This window comes from Seriola dumerili, unplaced genomic scaffold (assembly GCF_002260705.1).
Source record: "Seriola dumerili isolate Sdu_G_001 unplaced genomic scaffold, Sdu_1.0 BDQW01001125.1, whole genome shotgun sequence".
Taxonomy (NCBI): Eukaryota; Metazoa; Chordata; class Actinopteri; order Carangiformes; family Carangidae; genus Seriola; species Seriola dumerili.
In genome coordinates this window covers 128,560-149,765 of record NW_019175380.1, presented here as the reverse complement: position 1 = coordinate 149,765, position 21,206 = coordinate 128,560, and the positions used below count along the sequence as shown (strand labels likewise).

Here is a 21,206-nt window from a genome sequence, read left to right as displayed (position 1 = left end):
GATTCGTTGTTTTTACTCCTTCTTCGGAATGATAAATACTGTATCTTCCACCGCTGCTCACAGAGCAAAAGTTGCCAGGTTTGGCAGTTATGGTTTTATTTTGAAACCTCAGCCGGAAGCCGCGCTGTCCTATGCCTAGCTTCTCTCTCGGCCGTTATCACAACAGATCAGACTTGGCCGGAGCAAAGTACGAGTACTTTACTTCGGAGCAATTTCTCCCTGTTTTTGTCCATTTCGCAGCTTTTTCGTCGCCTTTCTTCGTCGGTCGGAGTTTGTCAGCGCTTGTTCCAGGATGGTTAAAGTGTCTTTTAACTCGGCTTTGGCCCAGAAAGATGTGAAAAAGGACGCCGAAACTCTTATTCCCGAGGAGGACAAAGTGAGTAGAAAATGGCTAACTTAGCTAACAGCTCGGTGGAGGAAGCAAACACGCAGCAAACACACAAAGGTGTCGTTCAGCTGAGCTTTCACTACATTTTCTGTAACTTTTACACTCTTATAAAAAGGTCACTGTTGTATTTTTATTGGGACGTTTCTGTTTTGTAGTTACGTTACTTAATATGGGAATTTGGCATCTTCCGCATGTTGCGTTCAATGTTTTTTCGCTTTGATAAACATAATATTTCTACTAGTTTTGCTCAGTTGTTGGTCCATTTTTACATTTGAAAAAGTGTTATAGAAAGTCTTTACCTTTATGTCAGGGTTCTATCTAAAGTCACAGTTAATAATTATATTTAAATCTATGAACCTGTCAGCACAGGTTTTAATTTGGTTTGAAAAAAACAAACAAAAATCAAGATTTTTTTTTTTTTTAAATGTGATTCTTCATATTGGTTTGCAGTTAGCCAGAAACGTAAGCCAGCTTGTTTACATGGTCGTTAATTATCTGAAGCTGTTTTTATTTTAATATTTATTAAATATTTCAACGCCTGAATGTGAAAACTGAGAAGTATTCGTTTCCTGCTGGTCATTTTATCTCTGTGAATTAGCTGAAAACAGGGTTTGAGTCTGTTCCCCACACACATCTTGTTGTCTTTCTGTCTGTCAGCAGCTGTTTCTCAAACTGTGCAGAACTGTGGGTTAGTTTATAAGAAAACTGGTTGAAAACCCCTTTATCCTGTTGTTTTTGAAAAAGTGCGTCACCCTGAAAGAGAAAGTAAACCTGTTGGAGGGGGAGATACCCATCACCCACATGTAAAATCCATGCACATTTTAGCTGTGGCCTGAAACTTTTTTCTAGGACGTTATTGAAGAACATGTATAGTTTGAAGTGAGGAGAAGTCACCTACATATGAACAATAAGTCTAGCTTTGTGATTTGATCTGGCTGAAATTTAGTTTGTCTGCAAAACAGCTGCTGCAGATGTTAATATTTTGCATGGTGTTGCTGTTTTTAAAGTACATGTGAGCACTGTGTGATGTAGTTCTGCAGGTCTACACTTTTGTCTCTGGTTTTTAGATGCCACTTTTGCTCTATATGTTCCACATGTTGTGTTCATGTGCTGCTTTTGTGTTTTGGTGACAGTTTTCCACTCTGGTGAACAAAAAAGTTTGATTTTACTGGAATAATTCAGTGTTTTAAAGCAGATCGGGGTGTAAAACTGCAGTGTTCTGGGGCGTGTTGTGTCTCACTGGGTGAAGTCTGGTAAAAACTCCTTGCTCCGTCTCCACCCTGTTGAGAAAACCGTGCTGCTGTTTCCCACAGAGGAAGTTTCAGCTCTGTCTGCAGATTGTCAGACAGGTTTTTTTCCTGTTGCATAAATAAGACTCTAAGCGCTGAGCTGTAGGTTTTTATAGTATGTAAAGTACGTTCTGCAGAAGAAGGCGCACGCTCTGTGACTGAGAGAATGAAAAACCAGAATGTCAGAATCTGAGTAAACTGGTTTTTAGAAACCTTGTGGGATATCTCGTCTTGACTTTAACCTATTCACACGATGTGTGATGTGATCAATGTCTTCGCTGCTGACAGATTTCACACAGTCTTCCTGTGTGGTTATTGTGGCTGTGGCTGTGCAGTGGTAATCTGGGCTGGTTTTCAACCCCTCCCTCTGAGTTTCAGTCTGGCTGACTCTTATCTTGATAATCGCAGCTTAATGTTTTTCTTCTGGGGGATTGGAGTCGGCTCAAACGCAGCAGATTCTCTGCTTATTAGTGTTGTTTTGGGGGGATTTTTTTTGCCGGTTTCATCTGCAGCTCTGAACTCAGAGCAAGGTCACAGAGTGGTGTACACTCAGCTGGCAGATTATTAGGAACAGCTGGCTAAAGCGGCTCCTCTTTCATGGAGGTTGTAATGTTCAGTTTGTGTCGGCGCTGTTGTAGAGAGGTGTGCGATCAGTTTGGAGGATGATGTGTGTGGCGCCGTCGGTGGGTTGTGAAAAGGTTGTCGCCCAGCGTCCCATCTGTCTCAAACATGCTCAATATTTCCAAGACGCCATGATGATGATGTCACTTACCAATGAACTCTATCACCTAAGCTACTTTGATTCCATGTATCATTATTACTGAAGGAGGCAGAGGAATAATTAAACATAAGACAGAGAGAGCAGAGAGAGAGGGAGGGAGAGAGAGAGAAGTCATCGGTAACGAGGCTTCGTACTAACGACTATGACCAACTCTACTTATCAAACAGAGGGAGTTAGACATAAAGACCTGCCTCTAATAAAAGTCTGTGACGTTCTGGAGTTGAACTAAATAAAGACTGATCTATTGTGGATCCAAACGGAGGTTTAGACCTGGTCTTGTTAGTTTCTGTTTCAGTTCCATTGGGCATCCTCATTGTCTCGCTCACTGTTTGTCTTTCTCTCACTTTCCAGAGAAATCCCCACATTTAGTTTAAGCTCACAAACCAGAAGTGCAAGTAATTGTTTCATGCAAAGAAATATGGGAGGAACAACTGAGAAGCTACCATCCTTATTTCCTTTTTAGAGCTGTTGAAATGATTATTTTCATAATGCGCAGCTTTACGTTAATGAACCTCCATCAGTCAGGAGCTGTGTTGTTTTTAACTCTGCAGGACGTTTGTGTCTGTAACAGGTTAAACAGAGAAGAAACCAATCAGCCAAATGAGCCTGTCTGTTCCTAAGACAAAAAATAGACCAAGCTAAATATTTAGCCTAAGCGTGTCTACATGCTCATTTTAGCTTATCCCTGAATTAGTCTTATCGGCTGTGTTTAACCAGCAGCTCTGGAGCCAAACAAGGACGTGGGTTTCTTCCTGTTGAGTAGGAAGCTGCAGAGTGCTTCATTCAACAGCTGAAACTAATCTGATTCATCTGCTGGGTTTTTTCTTAATTGATCTCGTATTCTTTTATGTATAAAATGTCAGAAAATAGTAAAATGGCTCCAGGTGATGTCTTCAAATGTTGTTTCGTCTTCTTCACACTAATGATACTCAGTTTACTGTCACATATGACGAAGGAAATCATCAAATCTTCACATTTAAAAAGTAGGAACCAGGAAATAATTCAAATATTTTATATATAAATGATTAATCGATGAACAGAATAGAAGTTCTGCTTCATTCGTGTGATTAAAAACTTCTATTGCGGTAGCTATTACATTTTCTGCCTGACTGCTTTTCACTGTAGATGAGACTGTGTTAGTTATTGCACATTTGTCCGTGCTGTGCACTCAGACAGGATTAAATGGAGTCAATCAGCATCATCTCTTAGTGAACACAGTTGGACTTTTTGCAGATTAACAGTTTCCTGCTGCTGACTCGGCTCATGTACAGATCCAGGCCATAATGAGCTCGGCTCAGTTTAGAAACCTGCATGATTCACTTTGATACTTGACGGCAGACACCCACATTTTAGAAGCTGCTAACAGGAAATCTTGGGTAAATTTTAAATGAGTTTCATGATTTCATTGTGAAATTAGTTGTAGAGTAACTTTCAGTTGATTGACAGTTGGTTTAGTTGTTGACTGATTGTTTCAGCAGAACACAAAATAGATGTTGATGACAGTGACCTCTGTGCCGACTGAATCATCACTGCACGGAGGGGACGAAGGCATTAAGACAAGATATAAAAAAGTCACATAAATATAGGGTTTAAAAACAGTAAAATGAAATAGAGGATTCCTCTGTAGAACTGCCGCAGAGGAAAGAGTGAAAATCACCTGCCGCCGGCTCAGGCTCAGGTGAGCAGGTAGGAACACCTGAGCACATGCGTCACACCGTGCCGTCAGCTCTGTGCAGTAGAGATCACATCAGCGGCTGAGAATGTGAATCCTGCCGGGCCTGCAGCAGGTTAACCTTCAGCCTGTGTCGGTACATGACAGTGAGGTGTGGGTGACGCTAATTAAAAGGTTGGTTTTCACAACTCGGTTCTCACATGAGCTTCAGCTGGGGCGGGGCGGGGAAAATCATCAGGTTATCTGCAGGTATTAGAAAGGCTTAAAAATAACTGAATTTCCTATAAGGTATTTAGAAGTACGCAGGTGGATTTGGGCCACATGTAAAAAGAAATTAATTGTTCCCAGAATTCTGAGTTTAAAGTCTGAATTCACATTTGGCCCTAATGAGAATTTTACTTATTTATTTATTTTTTAAGAAAGTCAGAATTTTGAATTTAAAGTCAGAATAAAACTTGTGGCCCTAATCCTCCTCTGTATGAACATGTTAAATTGATGCTGGTGGTTCAAGTTTCTGTTGAACTCTAAATGTAAATGTGAGTTTTCCAGGAGCTGAAACTCAGCAGCAGCAGCAGCAGCAGCAGCAGCAGTGGGATTGATTCAGAGACGCTCTGCTGTGAGCGCAGATGCTAAAGATGCTTTATTAAGACGCCGTGGCTCGAGCTGTAGCTGATAATGTGAGGGTGTTGCACTGACACTTTATTTTTACATGTTCCGGATGAAGAGCTGATTTTACACACTTGTTGCTTCATTTGATGCTTCCTGGATGAACCTTGTGCTGCTGATTTCATTAGACTTTGACCGTTAAAGTTTTATGATTGTGAGCGTTAAGTCACTGAATCATCAACAAACAGCCAGACATCTTGAATCATGTTTGTGTTGTATTATTTGAAGGATTATAGATTTATTGGTATTTTTTTGGCAGCTCTGATTCTTTTTTCCCTGTTAGCGGGTTTTAACTGAGTTTTATCATCTGAATTGAATTTGTCGTATTTCTCTGAGGAAAATTGGGGATTTTTATAGAAATAAAAATGATTGTATCTTGTTTTGTCCTCCAGTGAACCCTGATATGAACATGGTTGATGCAGGAAATGTTGACAGCTGTTTATGTATCCAAATCATTTACTTGATGTGTGTTTTGATAGGTGTAGCGTCGTTATTCTCTTAATTCGTGTTGCACAGAAAACGAGTCCTACATTGCGGCAGAGTGATTATTGGACATTTAGATTCTGGATACAGTGATAATAGAAATCAAACATCGGTTTCTTATTTAGTTTGTTGGCAGGTAGACTTTGTTAAAACCGTCTTTGTTCAGCCCTCTCTGTGTTATGTGATGACGGGAGGGATCCACGGCTCATCAGTGGCTTCATGTGGGTCATTCTGAGCAGATCTCATACAAACATATGGTGGGAGTGAAGGGAAAGCTTCTTCAGGCCCCGAGGAAATATGATTTCTCAGTTTGGGGTCAGTCTTTAATCCTAGAGCAGCCACTCTGAGTGCTTTGTCTTTTTTGTTCCATGTTTGAATTACAAGGCCTTTTCACCCATTTTATCCCTGCTGCAGCCTCCTCCATGTTTTATTGCTCGTTACATGAGGGTTTCAGGGCGGCGTTCGGTAAAATGTCCTCCCTCTCTCTGACTCTGAGGTGTGTTTAAGGAAGGGAGCGTTGTTACGGAGTTCTTTGTTCATGCTTCATGCTTTCATCCACAGTGTTTGTTTTAGTGTCTCACAGGTCCATGTGTGCTCAGTACTTGTAAGTTCATGACACAATAAGTAACTGAACTGCCCAGTTCAGAGCTGAAACAATCAATTAATCAAATAAGTAAACATTTATCTAGTTTCAGCTTCTTTGAGTCTTCATCTCATGTGATGATCAATTGAATCTTTGGCGTTTGGACAGAACAAAAAATTGCCCCTTTGGACTTTGGAAGTTGTGGTTTTTTTTTTTGAGATGAAATGATTAATTGAGAAAATAATTAGCAGGTTAACTGATAATAAAATAATAGTGAACTGCAGCTTTAACAGGGTTGACACTGCACACTGTCTCTGTGCTGTTTAATATGGTTGTTTGTGTGACGGTGTGGGGTCTGTACCTGCAGCCGTCAACAGCTCATTCACTCTGACATGGAAATAAAATGTAAACTATTTCCATCTCCGGTTGCACTTTGTTTATGGAAATCACTCGGCTTCACCTCAGTCTGATTCAAACTGAAACACACGACCAAATTGCATCAGCTGAGTTCTGTAGAGAGACAAATACAGCAAGTGTCAGTAAGTCTTAGAGCAGTCATTTGAGGGTAGTGACAGTTTAGCAATTGCCACCTTCTTTAATTACAAGATAACAGTGTGCGTGTGCGTGTGCGTGTGTGTGTGTGTGTGTGTGTGTGTGTGTGTGTCTGAAGCTTGTGGACTGCTTGGACAGGATTACAGTCTATAATCAGTCAGATAGAGACTCAGTCAGGGAGCTTTAGCCGCCCCCCCCACAGGGCGCCGACCACTAAAACTCAAGAAGACGGAGGATTAACCAAGCAGGCAGATATTCAGGGAGCAGAGGACGACCTCCGTCCACCACCCCACCCCCCCACCCCCCACACAGAGCAGCTCTGAGGCCCACACACCCTTCAGCCCGCGAGCTCCTGCTCATCATAACCCGACACACGTCACTACAGACGAACAGAACCAGGTTCACGCTGAGTCCAGAAACCACGAGACGCTTACGTCACGTCCAGAGCTGCGAACATTAAATTAGTCTAGTGATTTTGATGAATTTGATGAACTTTTTTCTGGTTCCAGCTTCTTAAATGTGAAGATTTTCTGCCGTTTTTTCATCACATTAGATAGTGAACTAACAATATTGTTGGTCGGATTTAACAAACGATATGAATTGGAAACTAAAAGACGTTTGATCAGTTCTTCAAAAATCCATCCATTTAACAAGATAATAATTGGCAGATTAATCAATAATGAAAATAATTATTGAAGCCTGATGGTGAAGAAGTCAGAGTTCCTTTAAATTCTCTCTGACCGGTTGAGTTTAGCTCCTCAGCGTCTCTGTGTGCGGCTCAGAGCGGAGGATGGAGTTTCATGTGGTCCTGCCAGCAGACTGAAACTAAACCTGTCCTGGACACTGATACTCACCTGTCTCCACGGAGACACAAACACAAGCTGTTCTCAGGTGGGCCGATGCTCGGGACACTGCAGGCTGACCCTCACTGGAGGACTGGACCGTGTTCAGGATCAGGATCAGGATCAGGATCAGGATCAGGGGCCACAGAGAACAGGACCGTGAAGCATGAAATGAGCCTCAGTTAAAAATCTAAACAACGGAAAAGAAACAAAAGTCAAAGAAGCTTCTAACAAGCATCTGAAAACACAGTCAATATGACAACAACACAGCTGATTTAATACTGGTGACGGTGAGAGACGGATTCAGTTAGATAAATAACCAATAAATCAATTAGTTGATTGAAAAAAAAATTAAACTGCAACGATTCTGATAATCGGCCGAAGCAAAAATGTCGAACCTGATGCCTCCATGTTCTCAGACGGGACAGATGTCTGCGTCTTTCACAGGTGTAATGATTTTAACAAACACTAGATTAGTTCCAGACTGAAGCACAAACTCTTTTACTGCATTAACGACTTAACTCGTTTCCTATATTAATATCACATTATGGCAAATGTTTGCAGAATCATTTATACAACAGATTTAATTAGTTTTTAATCAGGGCTTGTTCATAATTAGAATATTAAGATAATTGTCAAGCATTCACTGGTTCCAGCTCCTCAGATGTAGATTGAATAACACGAGGAGTTTGAGTCCAGAACCTGGAGCTGTGAGGAACTGGATCTCGTGTTTTTGACTTTTATACAAAATGATTCATTGATTAATTACAAAAAAAAAAGTGTAAATAATAATTAGCTGCAGTAAATAATGAGTAAATGATAATATTGAACTGCTGTTCACTGTCTGGAAATGTTGATGTAAGAAATGACCCAGAAGCCCCGATGTCTCAAGAGACTGCAACAACACACACATACAGTGTGAGTCCATTTAATGTGGTCGCTGGTTGGTTCATCTCAAAGGCACACACACTTACACACACTCTCTCACACACACACACACACACTTACACACTTTCACAAAGACAGTCATTGTAGTGTGACTGAGATGTGAATTCAGCCCTGACGAACCAGCAGAGTAAACGTCCGTCCTCTGTCCTCCGTCCTCCCCTCAGCAGCTCACTCCGAGGTTTCCAACAGCCTCAATAAAAACCTTTTCAGAATAAAATCACATGAAAAAGTGACAAATCATCTGCAGAAACAAAAACTCAACAACAGCGAAGCAGAAGTGACGTGAGGACAAAAGAGGAAGAGAGTTGACTGAGCTGCGACTGTTTGTTTGTCAGAGATAATAAACGAGGCTGAAGTCATGAGAACAGGAAGTGACAAGAACATAAAACATTCGTACATGGCTGCAGAAGAAGAAGTTGTTGTAGCAGCTTCTACTGTTGATGAACTTTGATATCTGAAGTGCGGCTGAAACAGTCGGTCGATCAACAGAAAATTAATCTGCAGCCATTTTGATAAAAGATTCATTTGCTGTTTCCAGTTTCTCCTTCATGATACAAAAGTAATGATCTGTTTGTGTCAGACGGATTAAAAGAAGACGTTACCTTTCAGTGTTTTCTGATGTTTTCAAGGCTAAATGATTAATTGATTAATCAGCTGATTAATTGATAACAGAAACAACAGATAGCAACAGGTCTAATATGAATCCGTGACATTGGGCGCCGGGGAATTATAAAGGAATTTTTTTTTTTTTTTTTTTTTGCTATTTTCTGACATTTTATTGTTAAAACTTTTGATGAATTCATCAAAGACTCATTGATTAAACAAGATATGAATTAGCTGAATATACAATAATGAAAATAATTGTTAGTCACAACTTTAATCTGCAGTATTCAACTGCATTTTCTGCTTAATTAAGGCTGATAATTAAAATATGAAAATGTTAATGTGAAAATTGTTTGATTTTACTCCTGAAACCATCAAAGGCTGAAAACATGTTAATTAACTGATGAATAGATTAAAAGTCATTTAAAAACAATAAACAATATTTTAAGCATTTTATCAGTTAGAAACTTTCTCTGGTTTCAGCTTCTCTAAACTGAGGATTTGTTGTTTTTCATTCATTGTAAAAAGACAGAAAACAAATCTTTTTTTTTTTTTTTTACACTATTGTTTTTATATTTTAACGGAAACTCTTAAATTAAAACCTCATCATATGAAAACTGATGTAAACTGATCAAAAAATGATGGAAATCAGGTCCCTGAGTCTTTCTGACTTTCTGACTGTACATATTGTTCCTGCTCTGTGTGACGCCGGCGTGCTTCACTGTGTTGACACACGAGTGTGTAAATGAGCGTGTGCGTGCAGCAGTTATGAAATGCTCGTGTGAAGGCCTGTTGGGTCTCGGGTTAGTGAGTGTTGTGAAACAGGAAGATTTCTCTGCAACTCTGGAGAGTTTCTCACACAGTGCGTTTCTACTGGACACAGCTGGAGAACATCTGGGACTGAACAGTGCTTCAGTTTGACAGCAGGGTCACAGCCTTTGTTATGATCTGATGGACAGGTTCTCTCTAGCACCTCTGTAGGAGAAGCAGCTTTATTCATAAAACAGAGGAAATACAGAGTGATTTACAGAAAATGAGATTTAAAAAAATATATACTTAATACTAAGACGGTGAAGGCCAGTTCATCAGTTCATCATCTGTCCGACGCAAGTAAACTGGAGGTTCGTGAAGTGAAACACTGAAGACCAGCTGACGGTGTATAAAGGCTCCGATAATCAAAGGACATGAAGATTATATCTCATTAAACTCAAAGTATCTTCTGGTTTTGGTCTGTTCAGGCTAAATGTGACAATTGAAGATGTCTCCTCCTAAGAAACTGGGATTTCTGACATTTTATGAACTTAATTTTTTGAGAAAAATATCAGCAGATTAGTCAATAATGACAGCGATTGTTAATTGAAGCATCAATCCACAGTGTGTCTGCCTGACAGACTCGGTTCAGGGCCAACTGTTTAATATCCTCAAGTGTCATTTCATCTTCACTTCCTCTTTTTCTTCCCTCAACGTCCAAATAAACAAACGTCCGCTCAGCAGAAGTCGAGCTGTTTACAGCTGATGGAGAAAGCCTGAGGAAGTGTTCCCTTTTATTCTGTCCCTGTCAGACACCTCTCCATCCAACACCAGGAGTGTTTCAGCACAGAAACACACACACACACACACACTCTCTCTTTTCTCTATGTGTGAAGCTTCACCCTCCACTTCCTCGTTTTTCTCTTATTTTAGTCTTTAAGCAGCTAAAACCTGAAACTGCCCGGTTCCTCTTTTCCTAACGTTCCTCCTCGCTCGGCCGGCGTACATCATTTATAGAAACACTGAGGGAGTTCTGTTGTGTCGCCTGTAGAAGCGAGAAAAGGGCTGACGCTCGGTCTTTGAGCTGCTGCCCTGCTGAAAAATGTTTCCTCCTCTCCACAAGGTGTTTGTTCTTTCTTTTTATTTCTGAACCAGGAAACGCTGACTCACGCTCCGCATTTATCCGAGGACAAACTGAAACAGATGGTATTTCTTTACTGACCAAACAGAACATTTAAATATGAAAGATGAACATGGGGTCACGTGGGTACGAGCCTTTTTCTCTGTGATGACTGAAACAGAAAATCACTGACGCTCGGTCTGTTTGACTTCAGCTCTTAAATCATCTGGTTTGGTATCTTTATTTAACACTTTATTTAATTTAATTCATTACTGAAGAAGATCTGGGTGGAAAATAAAATTCACGTGGCCAGCTGCTGTACAATCAGCTCCATTCAGTTCCATCAGTGAAAGAGATCTGGGGAAATGTAACGGCTGTTTTCTTCTTGACATTTTGGAGACTAATTGATTGTTCAATTGGAAACTCGTTTATCACGAATAGAAGTAATCAATAGCTGCGGTTCTGTTTCACTGACTCCCAACAGCCAGGGGAAGATGTCGTACAGAACACTGATCAATACGTGACAAAAACAAACCCAAGCTGCTGCGAGTGAATCCGGGAGACGTCTGTGTCGTCAGAGTTTTGTGAAGGTGAAGCCGCAGGTTGTGTTTTCAGACGACGCGGCGAGCGTTCATGGAGACCGACAACAGAGCGGCGCAGCTCGTCCTTAGTGATTCCTGGCTGTTTACCTTCACGCTGTTCCTCCCGCTCCCAGAAAAGCTCTTTGGTTTCTAACGGGAGCAGATGAAAGCAGGAGACGTGTCGGGACTCGTTCTGAGAGAAGCTGGCCAGAGTCCAGGGGCTGATAAGACCTGGCCTCCTCTGTGCTTTTCAGTATTTACACACACACACACACACACAACATGGTGATTTGTCGTTGTCATGGTGTTTGTGAACATTGTTTAAATGATCAAACTATGAATCGATTATCAGAATAGTTGCCAATTAACTTTCTTTTGATTTATTGTTGCGGCTGCGTCTGTAGAAAACTTCCCGCCACAGGAAACACATAGAGTCAAAGACACCTGGAGCCTGACCTGTTGTTTCACCTTATATACGTCATATTTCAGCAGCTACCATGAGGAGAAGCTGACCATTAGCACTGTCCAGATTTCTTCACTTCGTTATGTCACACCTTCACTTTCTCTTCCTGTGTTTTTGCTTTAGTCACTTTTCCTGTGGACTGTTATCTGTTATTCAGATGTTGAGTCTGTCCCTGTTTTCCCTCTGTGCTCGGCATCGTGATGAGTCACCCTGTTACTCTGTCTGTCTGAAAAGAGATGTGGAGCCTCCTTCATCCGATCCAAACAAGCCTTTGTTTTGTCACACACACACACACACACACACACACACACACACACACACACACACACACACACACACGTCACACCCTGGCCTGTGGTTGTCGTGGCCCTGGAGAGTTTCCAGCCTCCTGGCAGGTCTGGCTGCTGTGGCTCTGGCTTCATGTTGGGAGAGTAGAGTAGGGAGGCTGCTTGATAGTTTTTTTTGTTTTTAATCAAAGCTGAATCTGCTTATTGAATCTATTCAGGAAGTGTGTTTGGTGGTGAATGGAAACATCTGAGTTTAAAAAGATGAAGTGTTTCCGTACGACACTTAAACAACGGAGCAGCTGCAGAAATAAAAGCACAGTGAAAGTAATTCTAGTTCTCTCTCTGTCATTCAGCAAATAATGAGCGAATAAATCACTAAAGCTGAAATAAACAATTAATATTGACATAATATTTGCCTATTGCTTCGTTGGCATGTGTTTGTATATGTCACCAGAACTGAGGCGATTAGTCAATTAATCAATTAGTCAATCACCAGATAATTAATATGCAACTATTTCGATAATCAAACAATTTTTTCAAGTAAAACCAAACGTCTCTCACGTGCTGATTTACTGAAACTGAATCTTTGAGTGTTGGACGAACCGAGACATTAAGAGACATCAGCTTGGGCTTTTTAGATAAAACAATTAATTAATTAATTGAGAAAATAATCAGGTTAATTAATAATGAAAATAATTGTTAGCTGCAGCCCTGTAGTGTCAGAGGGAAGCAAATGAAGCCGCCACTGATTAGTTTTAGGGCTGAATAATTAATTAACAGCGTGGAGACGGAACTTTTGATTTCAGCTTCTGCAATAAAACAGTCACAGGCAAATTTACTCAGCTGTGATTAATGTAATTAATTGATTAATTCAGCCTCCTGACTGATGTCTGGTTAATTATGCTCGCTGCAGGCTGTTGTCTGCACTTGTTTGAGCTCTGCCAAAGATGTTCTTGTGAAAGAAGAAGCGCCACTCTGTGTCATTTTGGAGACCGATGCAAAGTTTGTGGGAGGAGTTTAGGGGTCTGGATAGATTATGTAATAATAATAAATGGTCTGTAACCATGTGGTTGAATTAAAAAATATGTTTGAAACATTCAAACCTCATCACCTCTAATCACCCGTCGTCTTCTTCTCCTTCTCCTTCTTCTTCTTCTTCTCTGGTGCAGGATGCGGAGGCCGCTCTGCCGATGCGTCACCAGTCCCGGGCCTGGTGCTGGTGCATGTGCCTGGGTCTGGCTCTCATGCTGTCTGGAGTGGTGGTGGGAGGAGCCTATCTGTACCGCTACTACATCCTGGAGGTGAGCAGCCATCCCCGACAAGGGTGGGGAAGTGTCTCCGACACCAATGAGGTAAAATGGAGGATTTAGACTAGTTAGCTTTAGCCAGGTCGAGCTAAAAGAGATAAAAATACATTTCACGTCTGTACTTGAACCAAGAGGATGAAACGCGTAAAATGTAAATGACGTCTTGCAGGAGAAAATATGAACTGACATGACCCGACAGGTTTCAGCAGGTAAACACCAACCACTGCTGTGAGCTGTCTCACCTGTCTCACCTGTCTCACCTACAGCACCCAGGCAGGTCTGAATGGAGTTTAATAACTGCATCATTCAGTCTAGAGACTTTATGATAAATGAAGCCCACGTGTGTCTGAACACGTCCGACAGTTTATGTCAGTTTGTTTGTTTCCTCCTTCACTTAGTTTGTTTATGTCCGACTGATGTGAAGGTTTTGAGGTATTGAACAAATCTGGAAAAACAAAACGTGACTGGATGAAAAATGTGCAGTCAACCTGTCTGTGTGTTGACAGTTGTTGTCGTTATCTGAATCTTTAAGGTTTATTCAGGACGTCTGAGTTTGACAGAGTTGGTTTATTCTTCTGTCTAAAGCTGGATTTATAGTTTTGTATTTAAGGGTTTATGTTGTAGCTGTTGAGCCCAAACATCCAGACTCTAAAGCTGCAGCAGCTGCTACACCTCCGTCCTGAGTCACTGGCCTCAGATACAGAAGAGACGACAATAAGCTTTTATTGGAGAGAAGGAACGTCAGGAAGAGAAAGATTATTAACACGTCACTCACCTCCAGGTTCAGAGAATACACTGTGTACAAACGTTAAACAACACAACCTCAAACTTCCTGGTGTTTGTACGACACCTGAACACACCATCACATGTGCTCAAACTGGAGACATAACGCTCTGGTTATATCCATGTTTTTCTTCTTCCCCTCGTCCCTGCAGGAGGGGCAGGTGTTCGTCTGCGGGGTGAACTACCGCGAGGAAGACTTCATGATCCGGGAGGAAGAGGAGGTAGGACACGACGCGACACCGTCACCTACATTCACACGTGTGTTGTTCAGTCCATGTGACATGAACTCCAGCGTAATGAATCATTACAGACCGAGTCACTCATTGATTGACCCGAGTTACTGACTGACTGATTGACTTCAGCCTGTAGCGGACTCTCTGTGACACAGTCAGCTCAGTCAGTCGAACACGTCTCTACATTTACATTTGATGTTCCCTCAAACAAACGAGTCTGTCGAAATCTTTTTATGTCACATGGAAGTGAAATGAAACCAGAGTTTCTAATTTGCTCTAAATGGGCTGAAACTTTCTAAACCTCTATCGCTGCTTGACACAGTTTGTGGGATGTTATCAGTCCGGGCCGATATAGTGGCACCTGTGGTTACCGTGGCAACAGCAGGTGGTGCAGTACTACAGGAGACACTGATTTAATGAAGACGCAGATGATCATCACAACCTTCCGTCTGACTGCGCACACAACATGACATGTGTATTTGAACGAGATCGAGATGGCACCAACTGACCACGTCACCGTCCGCCGATACAGCCAGCTGGTCGATTAACCGCTTTAACTGGTTTACAGGTGGAGGTGGAGCTGCCAAGCCAGTTCCACCTGCGGCAGCTGGAGGAGAGGATCCAGGTGCTGGAGAGGGAGCAGGTGGAGCTCATCAACGTCCCCGTGCCAGAGTTCGACGACGGAGATCCAGCAGACATCGTCCACGACTTCCAGAGGGTGAGACTCGGACACATGCGTCTGTATTGATCCACTAACTGATCAACAGTTTGACCTCATGTCATCTTAATTACATTGTCATATAAATGCGACTGATTATATTTAATAAAAGTACTCAGACCTTTAACTGAAGTAAAAGTACCAGCACAAGAAAAGTAACTAGTAACTACAGCTGTCAAATAAATGAAGAGCTGTAAAAAGTCAAACACATTGAGGAGGTGAAATTACCTGTAATCTATTCTATTTGTGAAATTAGGAATAAAAGTCTGTCTTCAATATAAACCTGTTCCACATAAACACGTGTTTCTCTGCACAGCTGAGGTGAATAAAGACAAACACTACTTCAGAATTTACAGTGTTTATACGACGTGACAGAAACACTTTGAAAATAAAACACAGCCTGGTTGTTTTCTTGGTGCGTTAAAGTTTGTCTTCTGTCTCAGAGGTTGACCGCCTACCTGGATCTGAGTCTGAACAAGTGCTACGTCATCCCGCTCAACACCTCCATCGTCATGCCCCCCAGAGACTTCCTGGAGCTGCTCATCAACGTCAAGGTAGGGAGAGGGAATCACGATCTGCTTGAAACATCAAGTAAAAACAGATAAAACCCAGTAGATAAGACTAAGACATTAAAACAGTAGGAGAGGTGACTGTGTATATGAACTACTGGAGTTACGTTTTGTGTTTTCTGACATCTCTGCGCTGTGCTCCTCCCTCCGTCCAGGCCGGCACCTACCTGCCTCAGTCTTACCTGGTCCACGAGGAGATGATTGTGACCGAGCGCCTGGAGCGCGTCGACCAGCTCGGCTACTTCATCTACAACCTGTGCCGCGGCAAAGAAACCTTCAAGCTGCAGCGCAGAGACAGGATCCTGGGTACGGACATTACATCATCCGGTCCTCTATTTATCTTGGTTTATATCATGTCAGTTATGTGACGTTCACCGTGATGAATTGTTGGGCACTCCTTAATTTCACAGACATAATTCAAAATATCTTCAGAAATAAACTGAACAAAAGAAAAATAAATGATAGGATACTGTATTTGCTCAAATAGTGAAATAACTTTATAGAGCTCAACTGCAGAAGGTCACAGGCCGTTGCTTCTAAATATTACTGTTTCCCTCGGTTAGAGGTTCCCTTGGTAAGAAGCCTCATTTTGATTTGTTTACCCTGTAGAAGTTACTGCATTACACTTTCAATATGAACTCAGCACTTCCTGGTACTTTTTCAAATTAAAATCCCTCTGGTGTTCCGTGGGCCCCTCATTTCTTAACAAGGCTTTTATTGTGAAAAATTTGCAGTCAACAACAGCTAGACAGGATTCAAGGAAGACAAAGCAAAGTGGATCAAATATTTTTCATGAGTAATCAAGAACAGCAAAGTGTATTTTGATTATATTGTTGAGTGTATGAAATTAAAGCAATAGAGATGTAGATTATACTTAACTGGCTGCACATTACATGACAGGCCTTTATTTGTTCGGGTCGGCCACGCCCCCGGCCTTTACTGGAGACTCCTGGTTTTTATTTGACGAAAAGAAAAAAGAAAAAAGCTAATTTCATTGTTGTGAAGCAGGATGCTAACCCCCCTCCGCTCGTCTTACAGGCATGCAGAAACGTGAAGCTCTGAACTGCCACAAGATCCGTCACTTCGAGAGCACGTTCGTGGTGGAGACTGTGATCTGCGAGCCTTAAGACGCCTCATCGCCTCACACCTGCTCTTAAAGTCACTGGCGTGCAGTGAGATTGTGTTTTTAATCCTCACCTGTCCTTATTTTTTTTATTTTATTTTTTTTTCCTCTGTCCTTTACTTCAGGTAGTTTGAGTGAGTGAGCGGAGTGAAATGTGAAGCTGTGTGGTAAATATTAATTGATTGTGAAATAAAAAAGGTGAAGAGTCATGTATTTTTCCACTTTCTGTACGGGGGTCTTCTTGGAAGCTTTTCAAAAAAATAACAAGCTAAAAGACAGTATAGTATAAAAGAGTAAATTATTTTAATCAAAATAACTGCAGTTACAGCATGAACGTATATTTTAATAGACATGGGTAGATTTACAGTTTGCTTTTTCCTTCAGTCCAAACATAAATTTCAAGAGAAAGGGCGACTTTTGTACCACTCACCCTGGTTTTACCAGGGAGACTTGTTGTTTTTGTATTTTGTCTGCTGTAGCTATTAATACACTGCACCTGTTCTTAACTGGAAAATGGTCTTAAAATAAGAGTGTGGACACGTGTCTCTCTTGTTCAGCTTTAAGAATACGTTGGTAGAAGAGCTGAGTAGGAAAACAGGAAATTAAAAATAAACTTCACAGCAGAGAGTTCACAGCAAACACACACTTGTGTTAAAATCTTTTTCATGAGGGTTGTCTGTCTTTTTTTTTGAATGTGTAATTTTTTTGGATAATTCTTTTTGTTGTACTAATTTGTGTATATAATCTCTTTAAAGATATGACCAGACCAACACAATAAACAAAACAGAAAAAACAGCCGCTGTCTGTTTTTCCCTTTGACTCATTCATTGAAGAACTCATCAAAGGGAGGGACTTTGGTTTTTTTGGGGGGTTTTTATCTTTCATTTTACTGAACTGGCACTTCATTCATTCATATGATTCTAGTTTTTTAAACAAATCCAGTGGCTCAGTTGCTTTTCATCCTGTTTTCACTGTCAACTTGACCTGATGGATGAAATGTCATGACTTTGCTGATCCTCTGACTTTTTATTTAGCACCATCATCAGGTCACATTTGAATTTGTCCATTATGTTGGTTTATGACCGGAAATGCAGAAGCAGTAACGGCTCCTTTCACGTTGTTGAATTATGAAGCCCCCATGCTGAGCAGATGTGATCAGCCACAATAACTGAAACACAGCTGTGTGTGTGTGTGCAAAGTCTTTAATCTGTAATAATGCACCATATTTTAGAAGCTGATCAAATGTTGTCAGGATAATGTGGCGGAGTAAAAAAGTACCTTTCCTTCTGAAATGTGATGGAGTAGAAATATGAAATGTGTTTCTGTGCAGATGTAAAATCAGCAATTAGCATGTACATTAGCATTTAGCTCACAGAGCTACCCGCATGTCTGTAGACTTCCGACAGGAAGTGGACAGCTTCACCAACCTTAATGCACATGACCGTGAATACAGTGTTTTACAATAAAGTTACACGTTTAAAACTCTCAAAAACGACTCTTCTAAGTGCATCTGTTTGTTCTGAGTTTTAATGACATGTAGCTCTTGTACTCTCTGTACTTGTGACAGAACATTCAGCCAAATTAATGTCAATTTAAATTAAGATAAAGGAGAAACAATGAAAAAAGTTAAAACAACTGTCCAGTGACTCTCACTGGATTTTATCTACTTTTTGCCTCTTTTGTTTGTGATGAATCTGAAACCCACAATAGATTGATTGATGGTCAGGACAGAAAATTACACAAGTACAGTTCTGAGGAACTTGTACTCGAGTGTTTCCATTGTATGTGACAATGCACTTTAGACAGAGAGCAGATAGATAGTCTGTTGTCCCAGGATGGGAAATGTGCACACGTTCATGTCACACAGCAGGACACAGCTGACATGGCAGAAAGTGCTGGTGCAGCAGAGCATGCTCCAGATGCTGCTCACACACTGATGACTCAGGACTGACAATGTCAGAAAGAATCAGTCACAGGAGAAAGTTTACTGCAGAAAAATCTAGTACATGAAGCTTTGAACACTACTGCTGTAGTCGGAGCTTGAATGCATGACACATGACTGCATGTGTGAAGTCATCACCTCAGAGGACTGACACGGGATCAGCTGTCACAGCAGGCGCTCAGGCTTCGTGTCATTCGATCACGGTGGAAATTTGTTCTTGATTAAAGCACTAATCAGACGGACCTCGCGCAGGGGGATGATGGGAAATGGGCCAGGTGGTCAGTGGTGGGAGGTCACCTTGAGGAATCAGAGGGAAGGTCGTGAAGAGCAGCACACTGATCATATAACTCCTGCTCTGCAGACTGAAGCTCTACATCCGTCACTAAATCAACCATTTGATAAAAACTGCAGTGAAATAATCAGTGATGAAACAAAACTAAGTGCATTTACTTAAAAACTGTTTTCAGGTACATTGAGTACTTCAGTTTTACAGGTCCAGGTGATCCACGTCAGTCAAGAGGCCCAGCAGAGGATGTAGTTCCTGCTCCAGCTCAGGAAGTTCCACCTGCCTCAGCAGCTGCTGATCCAGTGCTACACTGATATCATCCAGTCTCGCATCCATCACCGTCTGGTTCCGTCTCAGCCACTGAACGAGACAAGAACAGACTCTGACGGACAGTCAGGACTGCAGAGATGACCTCTGGTGCCAACCTTCCCACCATCATCACCATCCAGGCCTTGCACACCTCCAGATTTATGAAACATCCCTGCAAAATGTAGCGAACATGGAGGTGTCATAAAACTGCAGTTCCTGTATGAATAGACCATATTCACGTGGCGGCCATTTTCCTCTGACGTCACACTGAGGGTGGGAAGCCTTTCCTTTCACCACTTTGATCAACGGGCAGATGAATTTGCCAGATGTTGAAGGTGAGACATGCTCACACTGGAAACACTGTAAGCTAATGCTAGGCTAGCACACATGAAGTTTGCAATTAACACGCATACATGCATATACTGTACAGAACCGCCTACTGTGTTTATGTAAAGCAACTTATTACACCACCCACTTAGTTATAGTTATTTCAGCATTCCTTACACCACCTGCTTCCTTATTTACAACTTCAGAAACTGGTTGAGTTTATTTATTTTTGCTGGGCTTTGTTGTCCTGGTTTTGCTGTATCTCCATGTGTATCTCCCTGGACATTGTTATTGGTGCTGTGTACTGTGTGTGAGCACAATGAGAGCCACTGGAAACCAGAGTCAGATCCCTTGTATACAAAATATATAAACACACTTGGCCAGTAAAACTGATGTAGATTCTAAAATCAGATGTTATTTTGGGATTATGTGCAGAGTATTTCTTTCCCCTGTTCAGGCGCAGGCAAGTGAAATTACAGGATATTTACATTTTTACACTTCAGTTTGAAGATTAATCAACTAACATATGTCATGTTAATGAATTTATCAAATAATATATATCAGTCCATCTACAATTTTATATTTAGAACATTTACTTGTAACAGAATAATTTTTACAAGTATTTAATTAAGATCTGAGTTCTTTACCCACAACTGAAAATGTAATATGGGATGATATTTACTATATTTACATCACAGTGTTTCAGATACAGCCTACACACACACACACACACACACACACACGATGGCTGCCTGGCATATCATTCTGGGGTGTGATGGCTAAAATCTGACAGCAGCAACATGATCTGTGACTGTGAATAAAGCACCAAACCTCTGCTGCTGTACGGAGGATTTAAATAAGCATCGTGTCTTCTCTCTCTTGCTCTCGCTGTGAAGCCTCTGGCTCCGATTACAGGCCGGACAGGTGAGAGATAACTGCAGCCTCACAGTACACTCCCACTTTATCCTGATGAATGTGTCAGCGTCATCACTGCACTGATGCTGTCTGTGTGTCTGGGCTGGTCTTTCATACTGACCTACATATACACACATGTACATATAAGATGGAGCTATTTAACGTTTGTTGAGACATCAGCAGTGGTGGAAAGTAGTGAAAAACATTTCAGAGAGTACTTTGCAGATTAAAATTCATAATATATTCAAAAACTAAAGGTATGATCTCCAATTAATATGATTTAACTAGTGAGTTGAACCCCCAATCTATAGACCATGGATGGATTACCAAACAGGTCTGTGTGGTCTGGGGGGCCCAGGGCCAGAGCCTCTGTGAGAAGTAACAGTTAAGCCACATGTGTTTATAAGTGTATCAAATGAAGAATGAAGAAAGAGAAATTAATGCACAGGGGAGAGAAAAGGTAACAATTCTAAGAAGTTAAAAAATACAGAAACAAAGTGAGGAGAAGGAAAATTATTATTATATTTATAAGATGATCACATGTTTTGTGTGTGAAAACAAAGTAACTGTAACTAATTCAAAGTATCATAAATTTGAAGTACTCAGGTAAAGTGTAAGTACCTCTAAATTTTACTTAAATATGCTACTTGAGTAAATGTACTTTCCACTCCTGGGGATTATTATAG

The 21,206-nt window shown here is 41.1% G+C and overlaps 1 protein-coding gene across 2 annotated transcripts; it reads left to right on the top strand.

The window, feature by feature from the left end:
• The first annotated feature begins 151 nt into the window (after nt 1-151).
• itm2b (integral membrane protein 2B) lies at nt 152-17,536 on the top strand. Of its 2 annotated transcripts, none has more exons than XM_022767273.1 (7): nt 152-376; nt 13,178-13,309; nt 14,251-14,319; nt 14,900-15,049; nt 15,493-15,603; nt 15,774-15,924; nt 16,657-17,536. In XM_022767273.1, the coding sequence occupies exons 1-7, from the start codon at nt 293-295 to the stop codon at nt 16,743-16,745; spliced, it is 786 nt and encodes a 261-aa protein (XP_022622994.1). In that variant the 5' UTR covers nt 152-292; the 3' UTR covers nt 16,746-17,536. The 2 variants fall into 2 exon arrangements, with proteins under 2 accessions (XP_022622994.1, XP_022622993.1); XM_022767272.1 differs by having other exon boundaries at nt 13,178-13,360.
• The last annotated feature ends 3,670 nt before the right edge of the window (nt 17,537-21,206 follow it).